Source organism: Mytilus californianus, unplaced genomic scaffold (genome assembly GCF_021869535.1).
Source record: "Mytilus californianus isolate M0D057914Y unplaced genomic scaffold, xbMytCali1.0.p SCAF_9, whole genome shotgun sequence".
NCBI classification, from domain to species: domain Eukaryota; kingdom Metazoa; phylum Mollusca; class Bivalvia; order Mytilida; family Mytilidae; genus Mytilus; species Mytilus californianus.
Genome location: NW_026262745.1, coordinates 73674811 through 73694549, shown reverse-complemented (window position 1 = coordinate 73694549; position 19739 = coordinate 73674811). Strand labels below are relative to the sequence as shown.

Sequence of the window (19739 nt, the reverse complement as noted above, 5' to 3'; positions counted from 1 at the left end):
TTGTTTTGTTTTCCTTCAGACATACAATTTGTTGTCAGAAAAATGGTTCACACATGCCTCACCAACATTGTTCAATGCAGGAACATGTCGACCCCAGTTGTCAAGGTAAATATTAAATTTTGTGATTAGAGAAAAAAGTAGAGAAAATTCAAAACTTGTTCATTATGGAAGAGATAGTCGCATGTAATTTTATTATTGTTACTGAAACGATTTTTAAGTAGGCAACAAAAACTTACGGCCAAATATACAACAATTATGCTTTTGGTAGCAAACTCTTGAACCTTGTCATTTTATGGCTTGGTAGAAATTAACATCTTTACTCAAGAATGCATTAAAACTGTATTTTCCTTGGGCTATTCCATTTAAATGGTTATGAGATGTTTGGAATTGATTTTTGAAGTTTGTTTTTTTTCCTGCAGTCTCACATCCATTTTAGTGGTATAGATCTTACTAACACATTTATTTTTGTGGATTTAGTTATAATTGTATTTTTGTGGTGTTGACTATTTCTGCATTCTTGTTTATAGTAAAATTAAATTTCACTTAAATTGGTGGTTCTATATCCAGGATATCAATGATAATAAGTTCTCCACAATTGAAATAAGAATCCACAGTAACAAACTTTAGATGACCACTTGTCAATGTATATATTTGCTCCGTCTATAATTGTAGGGAGATAGGTTTCTGGTCTGTGTGTCAATTATATAAATTGAATGCAAAATAACTATAATCCATCTATGCAATAATCCTATAGACACAGATCCTTGATTTCATTTGAAACCAAACATTTTGACTTTAAAATGACCTCATAATTCAAATTAGATGTTAAATGATTGAAATTAACTGGATTCTTGTAATGTATTGTGTTGTGTTTCAGCTGTTTCTTGTTGACCATGCATTCTGACAGTATCGAGGGCATCTACGACACGTTAAAACAATGTGCCCTAATATCAAAGTCAGCTGGTGGGATTGGTTTGAATGTACACAATATTCGAGCTACAGGAAGCTACATTGCTGGGGTAAGGTTATATTTGGAATAGTCCATGTTTCATGTGCAGAAAAACAGTTTCTTTTATAAACTATATGAAATAAAAGATGTCATGGTATATTGCTTATTTGAGGTATGGGCTTTTTTAGGAAAAAAGTTTATGGAAAGGTTAGACACTACAGGATATTTTTATGCCCTGGTCGTAGGCAATGGGGGCATTAATTGTTATCCTTGACTGTCTGTCCATCGATCCCATTATCGTTTCCACGCTCTAACTTAAGTTTTCCTCGTCCAAGTTTTATGAAACTCATACACTATGCTAAGAACCAAAACTAGCAGGCAGAGTTTAAATTTTGGCAGTGAGTCAAGTACCGTTCTAGAGTTGTGCCCCTTTTTAACTTTATATAATTGCAAAGCTTGAGCCGGGGCATTCGTGTCCTCAAACACATTCTTTTTTTATTTGTGTGGGTAATGTGGTTGAAAGCAATAATATTGTTACATATGGAAATAAAAATTATGAGTGGTGGTGTATACAAACAAGAGTTGCCCAGTTACTAATTTTTTCCTTGTATTAAGTTACTAGTGTGAGAAAATACATTGTACACCTTAATCTGTTGTTTAAAATTTATTATACCCCCACTTTAAAAAAGTGGGGGTATACTGTTTTACCTCTGTCTGTCCATCCGTCCTTCCATCCATCCATCAGTCCATCCTTCTGTCCCATGAATATTTTTCGTCGCATCTCTCTCAGGAACTACATTACAAGGATTTCTGAAATTTAGTTTCAGGGTTTATATACATGATATAAGTCAGCTATACCCTGTGATGCGTTTTCAGATTCATCACTCAACATCTTCCTGTTTACCGAACACTTGTATCATTTTACACGTGATAGCCAAGTTGAAAATTTTTGTCACATTTTCTCAGGAACTACAATACAAGGATTTCTGAAATTTGGTTTCAAAGTTTATATGAGTCAGCTATACCGTGTGATGTGTTTTCAGATTCATCACTCAACAACTTCCTGTTTACCTTATACTTTTAGCGGGGCTGGGGTATCATTAGTGAGCAGTAGCTCACAGATTCACTTGTTACTTCTTTATTGAGTAAAAGTTAGTTTCGTTTAACACCCTGCATTTGGAGGCAACTAAAATACGAAATATGCTGTGGATTTCTCAGATCAACAACAGAAAAAATTATCTGGAATGAAATGATTTAGGTTCTATAAGAACTTGCCAAATGAAAATTAACATGTAAAAAAGGGATCAGAGTACACATATTTGAAGATATTTTTTTTAACTATATGAATCAAGTTATTTCATATGTAAATATAACTTTGTTTCTTTTATATTATAGACAAATGGTATTTCAAACGGACTGTTACCGATGTTGAGAGTTTACAACAATACAGCCAGATATGTTGACCAAGGTGGCAATAAGGTAGTAAAATACCGTGGCCTCACTTTTCTTCTATAGTTTTAAGAATTCTTGTCAAGGGCTATTCCATTAAAATGTATGTGGGAGGGTGGGTGGGGACTTTCAAAATATCCCTACAACCAAGAGCCATTTTTTAGATAATTTTGCATAATGGTAATAAACACATACTGAAAAAAGACCCATGACCTTCCTACCCTCCCACATACATTTTAATGGAATAGCCCTAAAAATGAAAGATTGGTATTATCTTGCACAATATTAATTATTACTTGCAAAGCATACCGAATTACTTATTCTCACAACTTTCAGATTAGTAATACATGTATATGTTTATTTACCTATTGGGAAATATTTGCAAAGAACTAGCTTCATAGAAGAATATTGGGTCTGGATTTGATGTGCCAAAGATGTAAAAGATCTCTAGCATTCACGTTGAAAACGTTTTATAAAAAAAACAAGACAAAAATAAAAAAGAAATGAAAATATAAGTGTGATTATGATTATGTTTGCTTATCCTCAGTGGCAAATATTTGATGCATATTAAGGATGAGAGCAAATTTACAATAAATGGAATAGATGTGGGTGTTTATGCTATATTAGATATTAACCTCAACAGAAAAAAAAACCAAACAACCTCTAGAAGACCTTGCAAAAAACAAAAATGAAAATTTAAGAACCTTCCTTTTTTAAAAAAAATAACTTCTGTGTCAATCAAAATTACATACAGGTGAGACATATCTCTGTATCAACATTTTATTGTACATTGTTCCAACAATCACATAAAATAATGCATTAAGGATGTTCGCTCCTCTTGTTTTTAAAATTATGCCAGATATTCGGAATTCTCTGGTTTTATCCATGTAGTGCCATTAAAAAATTTTGCCCACTAACGCTTACTTTTCTGTCCATAATTTTATTACATATAGTTTAAAATGTCAGCTTTAGAAATCTTATAAAATCCTTGTTAATTTTTCATCGTTTTTGAAAGAAAAAAGATGCCAATGTTAAAGGTATGAAAAATCTAGAGAGAATTATTTCCCGCCAAATTTTCAGTGTCTTATATCTCAAAAACAAGCACATGGACCCTTAATTTTTTCTGCTTTTTTAGTTTATTTATATATATGTACTATCAATTTATAACAGTCTTGTAAAAAGCTTGTTATTTTGAAACAGAGGAGCGAACATCCTTAAAACATTTCTGAATTTACAGTATATGATTGGTATGAACTTTTTGTCTTAATTCAGAGACCAGGTGCCTTTGCTATGTACCTTGAACCATGGCATGCAGATATATTTGATTTCTTGGACTGTAAGAAGAACACGGGAAAGGAAGAGCAAAGGGCAAGAGACTTGTTTTATGCCATGTGGATACCAGATTTGTTTATGAAGCGAGTGGAATCCAATGGGGATTGGACCCTGATGTGTCCTCATGAATGTAGGGGATTGGCTGACTGCTGGGGAGAAGAATTTGAAAAGTTATATGAAGGGTAAATAGGCCTATTGAGTTGAAAAAAAAATGGGAAGAAATGCAAAACAGGGCAGGGAAAACATATTTCATCTAGGCACCCAACCTGCCACAATATGTAAGATTGACATGAGTACTATGGACATTTACAGCTAAAACTTGAAGGCCCAGCCCATAAATTAGTAGCATTGGCTACAGGCAAGCACAAATTTGTATATCAGTATTAAGTGTTATCATAGTAGCCTCTTTGCAGCCTCTTTGTGTATTTAAATGTAGGTCCAAATTATGAATATTTCTCAAGTATTCTATTCTTTAACTTTAAGAAATTATATTAACAAACACCCGTGTGCATGCAGACTGATCATGGTTTATTTGTCAATGTCAAGTTTTGGTGGCTACTAATAGCAATAGGTCCACTTAATTGTTTGAAGGTGTACATGTCTGTCTGGCAGGGATCATCTGACCTTGACCAATTTTCATTGATAATTTTCAGTTGATGTGACCTGTTCAATCATAAGAAAAGCAAGGGAGTCATTTCAGCATTTGCTCTCTTGTTCTTTTGAAAAACAATTTGCTTAGAATTTCCATACTTGCATCAATTTATTTTGGGGTTGACATTGCTACTTTTATAATCAAAAGGACATGATCTTATCCAATGTTAATGTTTTTTACAGGTATGAAAAGGAAGGACGTGGCCGTAAAACCATCAAAGCCCAACAGTTGTGGTATGCCATCATAGAATCTCAAACAGAAACTGGTACCCCATACATGTTATACAAGGATCACTGTAATAGAAAGTCAAATCAACAAAATCTAGGAACCATTAAATGTAGTAACTTGTGTACAGAAATTGTGGAATACAGCAGTCCTGATGAGGTTAATATTTAAAAATATTTGGAATCCTCGTGGTTTGTTCGCACTTGAAACTTGTGGGGGGACGACTGGGAGAGGAAGAACCATTAAATGTAGTAAATTGTATTCAGAAATTGTGGAATACAGCAGTCCTGATGAGGTTATTATTTAATTTTTGAAATTACCAGTTGTTCTGACCTGAAATTTGAGTGGTTGGGTTATTAGGGGAGGTATGTTAGATGTAGCTCCAGGGATAAAGTACACTTTAACAGTGTGAAATCTCCGCTCGCCAACTCGCCAAATGCGAGTAAGAATTTTTGCATCTGGTATAATGTTTTTGACCCGTTTGTCAGTCCGTCCGTCCGTCAGTCCTGTTCTTGTCATCGCAACTCCTCTGAAACCACGCAACAGAATTTCATGAAACTTTATAGATATTAAGGACATACTATGTAGATGTGCATAACGACAGGAAATTATGATTTAATTTTTTTTCTAGGAGTTGTGCCCCTTTGCACTTATTGGCCTCAATATGCTACTGCAAGTGTTTGTCATCGCAATTCCTCTGAAACTACACAACAGAATTTCATGAAACTTTGTTGATAATAAGGACATACTATGTAGATGTGCATATCGACAGGAAATTATGTTTAAATTTTTTTTCTAGGAGCTACGCCCCTTTGCACTTATTGGCCTCGATATACTACTGCAACAGTTGGTCATCGCAACTCCTCTGAAACTACACCACAGAATTTCATGAAACTTTGTAGATAATAAGGACATGCTATGTAGACGTTCATATCAACAGGAAATGATGGTTCAATTTTTTTTCCTAGGAGTTATGCCCCTTTGAACTTAATGGCCTCAATATGCTACAGTCCATCAGTCCTGTTCTTGTCATTGCAACTCATCTGAAACTACACAACAGAATTTCATGAAACTTTGTAGATAATAAGGACATACTATGTAGACGTGCATATCGACAGGAAATTATGGGGGTATACTGTTTTACTTCTGTCTGTCCATCCATCCGTCCGTCCCATGAATATTTTCGTCGCATCTTTCTCGGGAACTACATTACAAGGATTTCTGAAATTTTGTTTCAGGGTTTATATAAGTCAGCTTTAACATGTGATGCATTTTCATATTCATCACTCAACAACTTCCTGTTTACCGAACACTTGCATCATTTTACACATGACATCCAAGTTGAAAATTTTCGTCACACTTTTCTCAGGAACTACAATACAAGGATTTCTGAAATTTGGTTTCAGGGTTTATATAAGTCAGCTTTACTGTGTGATGCGTTTTCAGATTCATCACTCAACAACTTCCTGTTTACCGTCAAGTATTTGGGCGGGGGTATCATCAGTGAGCAGTATCTTGCAGTTTCGCTTGTTGTTTTCTACTTAATCAAACAATCAGTGCTTTCATAAAAGCTATCAGAATAACTCTTTAACATATATTCAATATTAAAGCAAAACTAGATTATAATTTGAATTCATTTCCTTTTTCAGGTTGCAGTGTGTAATTTAGCATCCATAGCATTGAATATGTATGTAAAACCAGATAAAACTTTTGACTTTGAGAAACTTAAGATGGTGACAAAAGTCATAGTACGGAATCTAAATAAGATTATTGAAGTCAACTATTACCCTGTTCCTGAGGTAAGACAGCAATAGATAGTTAAGTACTTTGACCAAAATAAAAATGTTACAGCACAGTGACGAGTGTGTAGGTAAAGGTTCATCTTTGGTAAGCTTGCTTGCTAGCTGAACGATGAAATCATTATTAGTTAAGGTACTACCTTCCTTTGGGCGGAGTCAATTATTATAGTTAAGCAAAGAACCAATCAAAAGTAAGGACTGCATAAACATTGTGAAACCAGTACAGAAATATGTTTTTCAATCTACATTTAAAATATAGTCAACTACAAGCATGTCGTAGGTGTGTTTGATTTGTCAAATTCATTTTGATCAAAACAATACAGTAGCATAGTGAGAGGAACATCTCAAATATTTGACCCGACTAGATTTATTTTTACACCTTCTGTAGCACTCCCCTAAAAAAATACACATCAAATTCAAAGATTATGCTATTCTTATTATAAATATACATGAATATAAATATTGAAAGGATATGAAAAGTTTTTTTATCAAATTGATTAAATCATAATGTTCTATAGAATTACACATGTAAACAATCTAGTTATATAAATAAACAGGTAATTGATCGAAATGAAATTGACAAATCAAACACACCTACAACATGAAAACATACTTTTGAACTAACTTGTAAAACTGGTTTCACAATATTTGTATACTGTTCCTACTTTTGATTGGTTCCCTGCTTAACTATTGACTTCACCAAAAGAAGGTTGTACCTTAGCTAATAATGATTTCATGGTTGAGCTAGCAAGCAAGCTAACCAAAGATACTACCCATACCTACACACTCAAGCCAATGTGCTGTAAGTGTTTCCCTACCTTTTTATGTGTAAAAATGAGAACCTAATTTTAATGACATTTATGGTAGTGAATTGTCAAAAATTGCAGGCCTCCCCATAGATTGAAGGTAAATAAAGATGGTCAAATTGCCAAATAAATCCAATCTACGTATACAATTTTTCTTTAACATATATACTCAATGTTTTGCTTTGGAAAAGAACTGATGCAAGATTTCAACTTGATTTTTTCTTAAAAAAAAAAATGCACAAACAGCACATTACTTTCTTCAGTTTACAACTTTGTTCGCAATTTCCTAGTTGTAATTTTCTCAGTAGTATGTATCGTATTTATAAATTTTAGGCCAAAAGGTCCAACTTCAGACACAGACCTATTGGTATTGGAGTCCAGGGACTAGCAGATGCTTTCATCTTGATGAGGTTCCCGTTTGAAAGTGAAGAGGCCCAGAAACTGAACAGGGAAATCTTCGACACAATCTACTATGCAGCTTTGGACGCCAGTTGTGATTTAGCTAAGAAGTTAGGCACATATGAAACATATAAAGGCTCACCTGTCAGCAAAGGGGTATGTACAATGGAGTAGTGTTATCTGGTTTTACCAACAGCAAATTAATTCCCAATTTGATGAGAATATGGCTTACTTGTTCATGTATATATAGAAAATACTGTAAATTTAGAAATTGATCATGTGTGCATTTATTATTGTCAATCTTGACCTCTGCATACTCAGCATCAACTGAAAAGTGAACAAAAAGCCAATAATTAAAATTCATTGTTTAAGATGATAATCAGATACCTTCCGCTCCTATTAGTTTAGAAGTGTTCACTTTGCTTTGCCTCTGAGCAATTTAATTCTGTTCAACCTGATATGAAATTATTTAAAGAATATTGAACTGTTTGCAAGTAGACTGAACAGTTTTTGATTGACTGCAATTAAAATATCTGAACAGCATTTCTTGATTGTCGTCTGCAAGTGAAATTTCTTAACACTCCTGAATTTACTGCAAGGAAATTATCTGTCCAACAACTTCAAATCTTGTCAAGACCTTTTTAAAATTTTATGACATTTTAGATGCATGTAACTTAAAAGATAAAATGTGATTTGGAGTATTGTGTATTACAGTGAAACTTGTGTAGTATTTCCCCCTTTTTTTATTTTAGATTATGCAACATGATATGTGGAATGTTAAAGACACTGGAATAAATGACTGGGATGCATTAAGAAAGAAGATAGCAAAGTAAATTTGTTTCTATTTAAGCTATATTAAGAGGGGGGAGATTGTGCTTTGAGGGTTTCTGACCAAACCAAAATTTTAGCTCTATCAAAATTTTTCACAATTTTCCTTCTGACAGCATATCAGTTCTTCCTACATATCAAAATACACAACAGGACTGGTTAAAAATTATTTTATTCATTAACAGACTACAAATTGCAAACTACCAGTAAAACAATATGTATAATATTAGAACTATAATAGGTAAATAGAAACAAGAAGATGTAGTATATGTGCCAATGAGACAACTCTCAATCCAAGTCACAGTGCGTAAAAAGTAAACAATTATAGGTCAAAGTATGGCCTTCAACATGGAGCCTTGGCTCACACCAAACAGCAAGCTATAAAGGGCCCAAAATGACCCATAAAGCACAGATATTTTTGGATCGATGACATTAAATACTTCAGACAATGTGCACTTGTTTGATTTATTTTCAGATCAGTTTGAATATTAGTCCAATACTATTTGATTTTCTTTTCCTAGACATGGAATAAGGAACAGTTTATTGTTAGCTCCAATGCCTACAGCTTCTACAGCACAAATCCTGGGTAACAATGAGTCTATAGAAGCTTACACCAGTAACATCTACAGCAGAAGGGTATTGTCAGGAGAATTCCAGGTACGTTGTAAAAAGTATATGATTCAGTCCTTATAGAATTAAACGTCAACTAACTACTGTGATTTCATCTACTTTCGTGGGTTCCTATTATCACGGATTGGGGAATGATTGTATTTTTGTGGTTTTGCCAAAGTCTGCATACAATCCTATGGAAAATTTGTTGAACTATAAAACATGTGGTTCCATGTTATCCACAAAAACCATAAAAATTGGTATCCCAGAAATATAAAAATGAATCCACAATATTTCAAGGAGGTGAACAGCGGTAGTGTAAACATTGAGTGATATTTGTGTACATTCATTATTCAGGTTTTTGAAAAATGAACAAAAATGCAAGATTGATAATTGCGATTTCAGCAAATGGTGCATACAAATAATGGTAAAAATTTGAAATGCAAGGATTTTTTGCAAAACTTTTTCCATTGCAATTTGCATATTAATAAAATAGAAATATTGCAACTTTGGTATACAGTATTTTCCAACTGGCCTTATGTCATTAGATGTGTTTTAGGTTGTGCCAGACTACACGAATGAATTTTATTTTTACAGGACGAATGAATTTTATTTTTACAGGACATTCGGTTTGGTAAACAATCTATCTTTACCAGACCGAATGAAATTTTACCAGACCAATTTTTTTTACAATCTAATTGTATATTATCCAACAAAATACAACAAACTTGTGACTTGTTGTGCCATACTCCTCTCCAAAATGCACAAAAACAAAATCATGCGACAAGAGTGTATATCTTGATGACAGTTGTGCACAATTGCTTGAATGCATTTCAGTGTTAAAGAAAAGTAATGTCACATTTTATTGGATTTTGACATGAAAATTATTTGTGAACTAAAAATAATTTAGAGTTTCTGTATAAAATATTTCCTGTTTCTTTTTCATATATCTTTTGGTTTTCAATTCTAGTGTTTATATTTCATAGCTGTATTTTGTGACCTGCTTGGATTTTTATTTATTTATTTATTGTATTTGATCGGCAAAGGGAATTAGTCTTATCCATTCCAGGAATCTGATCCAAGTATTGTCTACATTTCCGGTTGATGGCAGCCATTGTTGTTTATGTCAGTCAGATATGTTTTTACTTTGATTTACACATTACTTGTTGGCAATTTTCGGCATAAAGCTAGTGGTTGAACAAAATAAACACCGCTGTCATGAATAATAAAGATGAAAATGAATTTTGAGATGGTTTGGGAATTTTGCTGGGAAAAATGTAGGTTTTTTGTCATTGGGAATAATGCTAGAAAAATCCATGAAAAAAAAACAACACCGGACGTTCGGACCGGAATTCAACAAAATTTTACCAGACCGATCCATTATTCACCAGATTTGTCAGACGGTCCGACGAATTTCGTGTAGTCTATTGTGCTTTTATTGCTTTTAGAAAAGCTCTTGTACAGATATAAAATTTAGCAAATAATGTATCTTGGAGTTCGGCATTTTTTGTTATTTTACTTTTTAACCTATTTGAAAAAAATAAAAAAATAAATCAAGCTTTCTGTAAAAGAATTATTTCTTCAGCTTGTAACTTTAAAGTAGAAAACTTTGTTCCTGTTAAAAATCACATTGACTCATTCCTTTCCATCTTAAATTTTACATTTTTTAAATGAGGTACATGGTGAATCAGGAAAATTAAGGGTATATCCATAATTGTTGATTTTATAGAAAGGTTTTAATTTTTAGATTGTGAATCACCATTTGTTGAAAGATCTGACAGAATTGGGATTGTGGAATGAAGATATGAAGAACAAGATTATTGCTCATGGTGGATCAATTCAAGTAAGTGACTTATAGTCGAAACAAAAATAAAAAAAATACTGATTCCTTAGAGCTATTCCATCAAAATGTTTATGGGAGGGTAGGAAGGGACATTCAAAATATCCCCACAAACAAGAACTTTTTTTTTAGATAATTTTTCATAATGGTAATAGACGCATGACGCATACTGAAAAAAGATCCATGACCCACATTCAATAATTAAACTCCCCTTCCTACCCTCCCACATACATTTTGAATATGCAAAGCGGCCAACCATTGATTGTTATTTTTTTGCCAGTCCTCGTGCATATAGTATTTAGTATTTGTCCGAGTCTAATATTTGATTGTAAGCTAGCACCTTTAAAATATGACTTGGCATACCGTAGAAAGGCTTGTATAGTTCGCACTGGTACATAGTCCGCACCCCCTTCTCCCTACGAAATTTTAGGTAAAAAAACTTTTTGTAACTGTTAGAAAAGGTCTAATGAAACTCCGGTAATTTCAAATCGTGTGCGGTCGTTTGCGGTATTTTCTTGGAAAAACCTGTTTTCCATCATCAAACAGAAGCTGAAACTGCTTGTAAATGATTCTAGAACGCTTCATGATTGTTAAAATAAGTTTAATTCACTTAAATGACAATTTAGAAACTTGTGTATGTTTAAACAGGAAGTTTAAAAAGCACGTGTAAAAGAAGAAATTAACCGGTGAGAGTCGAAATCCGTACATAACAGATATCACTATAATACGACTTTGAAAGTAAAACAGTTCCATCCTTTTGTAAAACAGTCTTTAATATATCAATCACATTAATGTTTGAAGGGTCTTAAGTTAATACAAACCATATTAGTCAGTATGAAACACCAAAACGGAAGGAACAATAACCGATTACATTTTGTAGTTTACAAATTCTAAGCTGGTTTACGGTTGTCTTTTTCACTATGTTTGTATCGTTTCAATCAAGCAGATACCAGTTTATTTCAACCAATGCATTGAAAAGAAACGAGAAATTTGTAATGAAAGGTTTAGTTTTTGTCGAGCCTGCGACTTTTGTCGCAGAAAGCTCGACATAGGGATAGCGATCCGGCGGCGGCAGCGGCTACGGCGGCGGCGGCGTTAGCTAACTTCTTAAAAGCTTTATATTTTAGAGGATGGAAGACCTGGATGCTTCATACTTTGTATATGGATGCCTCATGTTACGAAGTTTCCGTCAGTCACATGTCCAATGTCCTTGACCTCATTTTCATGGTTCAGTGACTACTTGAAAAAAAAGTTCAGATTTTTTGTAATGTTAAATTCTCTCTTATTATAAGTAATAGGATAACTATATTTGGTATGTGCGTACCTTGCAAGGTCCTCATGCCCGTCAGACAGTTTTCACTTGACCTCGACCTCATTTCATGGATCAGTGAACAAGGTTAAGTTTTCGTGGTCAAGTCCATATCTCAGATACTATAAGCAATAGGTCTAGTATATTCGGTGTATGGAAGGACTGTAAGGTGTACATGTCCAACTGGCAGGTGTCATCTGACCTTGACCTCATTTTCATGGTTCAGTGGTTATAGTTAAGTTTTTGTGTTTTGGTCTGTTTTTCTTATACTGTATGCAATAGGTCTACTATATTTGGTGTATGGAATGATTGTAAGGTGTACATGTCTAGCTGGCAGGTGTCATCTGACCTTGACCTCATTTTCATGGTTCAGTGGTCAAAGTTAAGTTTTTGAGTTTTGGTCTTTTTTTCTAATACTGCATGCAATAGGTCAGCTATATTTGGTGTATGGAATGATTGTAAGGTGTACATGTCTAGCTGGCAGGTGTCATCTTACCTTGACCTCATTTTCATGGTTCAGTGGTCAAAGTTAAGTTTTTGAGTTTTGGTCTTTTTTTCTAATACTATATGCAATAGTTCAACTATATTTGGTGTATGGAAATATTTTATGATCTATATGTCAGTCACGCAGGTTTTATTTGACCTTGACCTCATTTTCAAGGTTCATTGCTCAGTGTTAAGTTTTTGTGTTTTCGTCTGTTTTTCTTAAACTATAAGCAATAGGTCAACTATATTTGTTGTATGGAAGAATTGTTAGCTGTACATGCCTGCCTAGCATGGTTCATCTGACCTTGACCTCATTTTCATGGTTCATTGGTCAATGTTTAGTTTACTTGGTTAATGTTAAGTTTATGTGACAGTTGTAATAAAGCTTTATATTTAGGACTATCAACATAATATCAATGATTAGTAAAGAAGGCGAGACATTTCAGCGTGTGCACTCTTGTTATATTTATCAGTATTAATTTGATATTGAATAGAAATAACTTATTAATATGGATGAGTTAAAATTATTAGTTTGAAAAATGATAAGAGCGCCCTCTACAACATAAATAACAAAGATGGCGGAATGTAAACAAACCACCTCGCCCGCGAAATTGAAATTTTTCTCTTATTTCTTGCTTATTGTACTCTATAGTCCGCACCCTGTCTGGAAGGTCCAATTTTGGAGAATAAAACCGCGGACTATACAAGCCTTTCTACGGTATTGATTAAGTACAAAACAGGACATATTCTCATGATAAAGCATGTCATTGTTCATAGAACGGGTTTCATATCTGTTGATAGATGTATAGTGAATTAATAATCACACCATCATTGTTTGACATACTAGAATGAACAGTTGAGAAGTTATTTATACACAATATTTCTAGCTATAAAATGACCCAAACTTGAGAAAAGATGTAAATAAATTTTAAAAATGCCATCAAAGAACTGTTACCAGAAATAATGTCCAAGGGACATAAGTAATGTTTATATGCCCCCAAAATGTGTGTTTTAACTGTCTCTTACAAATCTAAATTTTTTTCAGTGATAAAAGGTCAAATTACATTTTCAACAGCCTGAGCCAAGGCTCAGTGTTGAAGACCGTACTGTGGCCTATAATGGTTTACTTTTATAAATTTTTACTTGGATACTTTTGAGTATTGTGTTCAACAAGTAAAACATATCCAACTGAAACAAAAATAACTAATGATCAGAAATTTAAGTTCATGTAATATGGGTCTCCATTCCTGAACTGGAGAAGGCTTTTTCAGAGCTTGCCAATCGAATAAAAACGGGAGGGTAAAACACATTTTTGCACCAAATAAAAGCTATTTTTTGTTTTTTCAAGAGCATAGTAACTTCTTGGTGTATTAATTGCTTTAATTAAGTCATTTCTGTTCATATTATAAATTTCATTCTCTAATTTAAAATATTGAAATTATAGAATGTTGATGAAATCCCAGAAAAATTGAAGAAGCTGTACAAAACTGTATGGGAAATATCACAGAAGACGGTCATCAAAATGTCTGCCGACAGAGGTGCTTTTATTGACCAGAGCCAATCTCTCAACATCCATATAGCTGAACCTAACTATGGAAAGTTGACCAGCATGCACTTCTATGCATGGAAATTGGTAAGGATATTTTGCGAATCACTTAAGTGCCAATCTGCCTAAGAATCAGGCAGTGGTGAAAACATGACAAACAAAAACCCACTCAAGTTGACATTAATTTTTGTTCAAAACGTATAATGGTACATGAATAAAACATTTGTTTCCTTGTCCTGTTCTGGTAATTCATGATATAATTTGGTTGAAATGCACTAGAAATTGAAAATTAAGGGGAGCTAACTCCGTAATTTGCTATCATTCTAACCAAAATTTATCTAGAGATTTCTCGAATTACCAGACACGCAGAAAAGAAAGACCTACCAATTCTAACTTGGGATGAGGGTAACTTCAAAATAGGATGGTTAGGTCGGTGGGTTTTTTCGGCCATGTTTTGATTTTTTTCAAAATTGCCTGATTCTTACAAAGACTGGCACTTAAAAAAAAACCATGAAACTTTTTGAATAAGTCTCCTGTCATCTGTGATGTTTAAAAAAAAATCTAAATAAAAAAATGTTGGAATGCAATTATTTAATTTTTGAGAGAGAAAAAAAACCACAAAAAAAACTGATGAATGCATAAAAAGATTATTTTACTGCATAAAAATTTTCCATATAACAGAAAAATCTTTTTCTTTTCATCTTTTCATATTAGGTATAAAATGTGTTGTATTGTTTGTCACATCAACTTGATACTTAAAACACATATAGAAATGAGATTTGATAATTGCCAATGAAACAAAATGATGTTGAAGTTAGCAACTATAGTTTGCTGACAGCTTCCAACAATGAGCAAAACTCATGCATAGCAAGCTAAAAAAGGCAAAAATTACAAATGTCAAACAATGTTTATTTTTGGTTTGGAAATATGTACCAAATTATGTTTTGACTCAGATTTCATGATTCACTGAACATGGAGTAGAGCATGGTGTTATATGATGCATAAATATTTTTATTTTACAGGGTTGTAAAACAGGAATGTATTATCTAAGAACCAAGGCAGCAGCCCAAGCAATTCAATTCACAGTAGATAAGAAAAAGCTGCAGCAGTCTTCCACAACTAAATCTGCCGACAATTCAGAGTCGAAGACCGATGGAGAAACACAAGACAACAACATGGCAGCTATGGCTTGCTCACTGAAGAACAAAGATGACTGTCTTATGTGTGGATCATAGTGTTATTCGTGTCAACTTTTGTCTGTCTGTCTCTCGTGCTCATATTGTTGTCATTGTGTTCGTTAACTCATTAGTGCAGAGAATAGTTTAGGTGACCTGCAATGTTAAAATTATATTGAATCTCGTAGATATTGTTTCCAATCTACATTGTAGTTGAAGATCATGTAATGCCATACTATTCTCACTATATTAGTGCTTGATTTTAATCTAATTTGACTAAAGGTTGTATTTGAAAATTAAAGGGTCAAAAATGAAATATTGTTATTTCCGATATTTGGCTTTCCTTACATGCCAAAATAGGGAACTCATGTTTTCTTCCATGACTGTTCCATTCTTCTGATGAGTGATCAGAGGTCAATTAAGGTGGTACAAAACACCTCGACTAAAATTTATTTGGCTCGTTTAATTTTCATAGAATTTTGACAAAATATTTACTTTTTTACGTAACAAGATCATTACTACACAAATAATTTTCTTGACAAATTGAGGAAGAAATTCATATTTTACATTTCTTTTTCTTGAATGTTCACTGCGCAGGTACATCTTGATTAGAAGAATCCTTACAATGTCAGGAATGTGTCAAGGTGGTACATAACACTACAGGGAGGGGGGGGGGGGGAAACTTATTTTATTTTAGGAGCTGGCCTAACCTAATGAAAATTTAAATACAAAATATTTACTTCTGATTTTTATGAAGGGGTCTCTCTTTAAATCATGTATGGTGTTTTCAAGTAATTATTCATTAAATGAAATAAATTTGATATTAAATATTTTTAAATAAAAAAAAAGTGGATGTAATGTATATTGTTATGTTTCGTATAATTATGGAGTTTCTTGGGAATTACTGAAGTAATATGTTGTGTTAATATCCAGTTGCCATATACATGTCCTTTAATTATAGTAATATTTATAGCTATTTATTAAATCATCTCAAACCACAGTTATTATTTAGTATTTATATGTGCCACTTTAGAATATATTTTGTTCCTCATTCGGCACGGTGCCAGGGACATAGAAATACTGGGCATCTGTCAGTTCTTGATAGTTTGAAATCAGTTCGGATAAAGTATTTTTGGAAATATTAATTATATGGGAACTAGCATTGCATTTGGTTTCTGACAGGCCTTTATTTATTTCACTTTAATAGATGAAATATGTGCAGTTCCATGGAGATTTTATAACCCTGCTCTTGGTCATGGTCTATTGACTATAAATGTTTTGCAGAGTTTTTCATATTTTATTGAAATATGTACATTTGTCAGTTTAAAACATCGAATACCTTATCCCCGCCTTGTAAACATTAATAACGTTATTTATATATACAAGAGTTGTTGTTATTTATATTCATAACATATAAAATACCAGTACAAAAAAATATGCAAGAAATAAAAAGTTTGAGTCATAAATGTCTAATGAAACAACAGATTTTCCAAAATATCTTCAGATTTTATGGAATCAAACAGAAATTATCAATCCAGAGTAATTTCTTTTTTCTTTTTCTCTCTTCCCTCCCTCATCATTTTTTCCTTTGGCAGCAACAATTTTTTTAATGATTTAAATGGTTGTCATGTTGACTTTTCATATAATATGGTAAATATTATTATTATATAGCAATGTTCTACTTCCGGTAGAACGTAACGAAAAATTAGCATTCAGTATTCTGTAATATTGCACTAGTCCAAATATAGCTTCAAATTATCGACTTGATCTCTTTTCCAATTACATTTTAACAGTTTGTTAAGCCTGTTTATTGCATAAATATTGGTGAATATTATTCCTCTAAATTATGTATTGCTCTCGTAAGTGCATGTAAAGTAAATTCTAGCAATAAACCTAGCCAAAATATTCAACAAGTCGAGATGTACAAGTGAGTCAACATAACTGAAATCGTCAGTTGACTCCTTATTGAAGTAATTGCCCCAGGCCTTTGACGATTTTTCCCAATTTTTTGTCGAGCCTGTGACTTCTGTCGCAGTATAAAGCGAGACAGGGATAGTGATTCGTCTGCCATGTCGGTGTTAACAAACTTCTTGAAAGCTTATATTCAGAAGGTAGAAAACCTGGATCCTTCATACTTTGTATATAAATGCATTATGTTCTGAAGATTCCGTCTGTCATATGTCCATTGTCCTTGACCTCATTTTTCGTGGTTCAGGGACTGCTTGAAAAAAGATTTTTAGAATTCTTAATATCTCTCTTATTATGAGTAATAGGATACTAGTACCTTTATTTGGTATGTACGTACTTTGCAAGGTCCCTATGCCTATCTGACAGTTTTCACTTGACCTCGACCTCAGTTCATGGATCGGTGAACAAGGTTAAGTTTTCGTGGTCGTCCATATCTCGGATACATTTGGGCTTGTGCACTCTTGTTTTAATATTTGCCTATTCTTTCGAAGATGGAAATTTAATATAGCATTAATGATCAGCAAGACTAGATCTACAGATAAGCCATCATGGCTGAAATCTTTAGTCGACTCATTATTGAAGTTTTTGCTTATTACCTTGAAAAAGATACAAATGTGGATAAAACTTTTGAAAGCAAAAATGATCAACAGAACTAGATCTACAAATATGTCAACATGACTGAAATTGTCAGTTAACTTTTTAGAGAGTTATTGCCCTTTCACTATGATTTTACCAAAAAAATGATATTTTTAAGCGACCTGATCTAGATTCGCATTTCAACACTAAATATCTCTTTAAAGTCTGGGAAGGAATCAGAGCTTCGCCTGAGGGAGATATATTACTAAAATAAAAATTTCCTAAATTTTGTAACGGAAAATTTTAATAACACAAAATCCGTATTTTCATGCCATTACTGAAGTACTAGCTACTGGGCCGGTGATACCATCCAGGGACTAACAGTAAACAAGAGCGGTATCAATGCAGTGTTAGTAACAACATTAATGGTACCCATTTTTCTGCACAAAACGTCTCTTCAGGTATCCTCGAGGCCAAAATTTTGAATATCCAATTTTTAATTTAAAAAAGAAAAGCTTATAAACCAAAGTAGGACAAAAAGAACTGCCAAGACCGGGCAAGAAATTAGAGATTTACATATGACACATTTATGATAATTTTATTTATTAGTTCTTTCAGAAACTGATTTTCAAGCAATATTTTATTCTGTCAAAAGGCCGCAAACTTCAAAAACAGCAAAATATAAAACAAAAAAATCTGCACCGACTATGTGGTGTTTTGTGTACTGTTATTTGTGTCTGTCTCCACCTTTTAAGCCATGACGTTGTCATTTTATTTTGCGACTTGTGAGTTTGAATGTCCCTTTGTTATCCTTCGCCTCTCTTCTAATGACACTCCATTATATCTAATATCAAATCAATTGATTCAGGTGTTCAAGAAATAACTGGCTAGTCTGAAAACAGATATAGTCTTCATCTTAGATTTACTACTGCAACTTTAGAATCAGGATCTGCTTACCCTTCCGGAGCACCATTTTTTGGTCGGCTTGCTGTTGCTCATGTTCTAGTTTTCTATATTCGACACTATAACTTTTACTGGTTTGTTTTTTCGTTGTTTTTCCTTTTTAATTCACTGGGGATTTTGTCATTTTCTATTCGACTTGTGAGTTTTGAAAGTCTAAACAGTCGAAAAATGTCTTAAATTGAAAGAATCTCATAAATAGTTGTGGAGTTTACTTCGACTACTTTAATGATTGATTCACACATATTGATAACAAAAACAAGTGTAGAAAGCTACATTTTTTTAATTTACATTTGTGGTCTTCGGCTTCCCGATATAAAAGGTAAATCCATTAAATTTATGAAGTGATATTTTCATTTTTTATAAGTTGAGTTAATTTTCCGTTTCTAAGACCCCAACTCCCTAAATATCAAATAAACTTTTAACACACATGTGTTATCTAATGTGATTTGAATGTATACCAACTGATTCGAGTATTAAAGAACAAAATGCTGGACGAATAGTATATATTTATATGTCCATGGAAACAGAACTTGCACAAAAAATATTTCAACTGGAAACGAAACGCAACCTTAAACATTAACTTTTAGAACAACATAAACGATACCAATTTTTCTGCACCAAAATATTTTGAAAATCCAAAGCTTATTTAAAAGATGGAGCTATAATCCAAAAAGGATAAAAAAGGATAGCCAAAGCCTGGTAAGGAATCAGAGCTTTGCATGCGGGAGAAATATTACCTTAATGTGAGATAATTTCTGTAACTTTTGTAACAGCAAATTTTTATAACAAAAAGTCCGTATTTTCATACCATGCAGTACCGGAATACTG

The 19739-nt window shown here is 33.1% G+C and overlaps 1 protein-coding gene across 2 annotated transcripts in view; it reads left to right on the top strand.

Annotated features, from left to right (window-relative positions):
• The window catches only part of LOC127716728 (ribonucleoside-diphosphate reductase large subunit-like), a 39156-nt gene extending 22752 nt beyond the window's left edge, over positions 1–16404 (top strand). For both annotated transcript variants that reach the window (XM_052222975.1, XM_052222974.1), the window contains exons 7-18: positions 20–105; positions 878–1019; positions 2345–2428; positions 3671–3912; positions 4565–4766; positions 6257–6406; positions 7546–7767; positions 8364–8440; positions 8961–9096; positions 10796–10891; positions 14128–14316; positions 15252–16404. In XM_052222975.1, coding sequence (XP_052078935.1) covers positions 20–105; positions 878–1019; positions 2345–2428; positions 3671–3912; positions 4565–4766; positions 6257–6406; positions 7546–7767; positions 8364–8440; positions 8961–9096; positions 10796–10891; positions 14128–14316; positions 15252–15464 — 1839 coding nt within the window. In that variant the 3' untranslated portion in view covers positions 15465–16404. The remainder of the gene's footprint in view (positions 1–19; positions 106–877; positions 1020–2344; positions 2429–3670; positions 3913–4564; positions 4767–6256; positions 6407–7545; positions 7768–8363; positions 8441–8960; positions 9097–10795; positions 10892–14127; positions 14317–15251) is intronic.
• The last annotated feature ends 3335 nt before the right edge of the window (positions 16405–19739 follow it).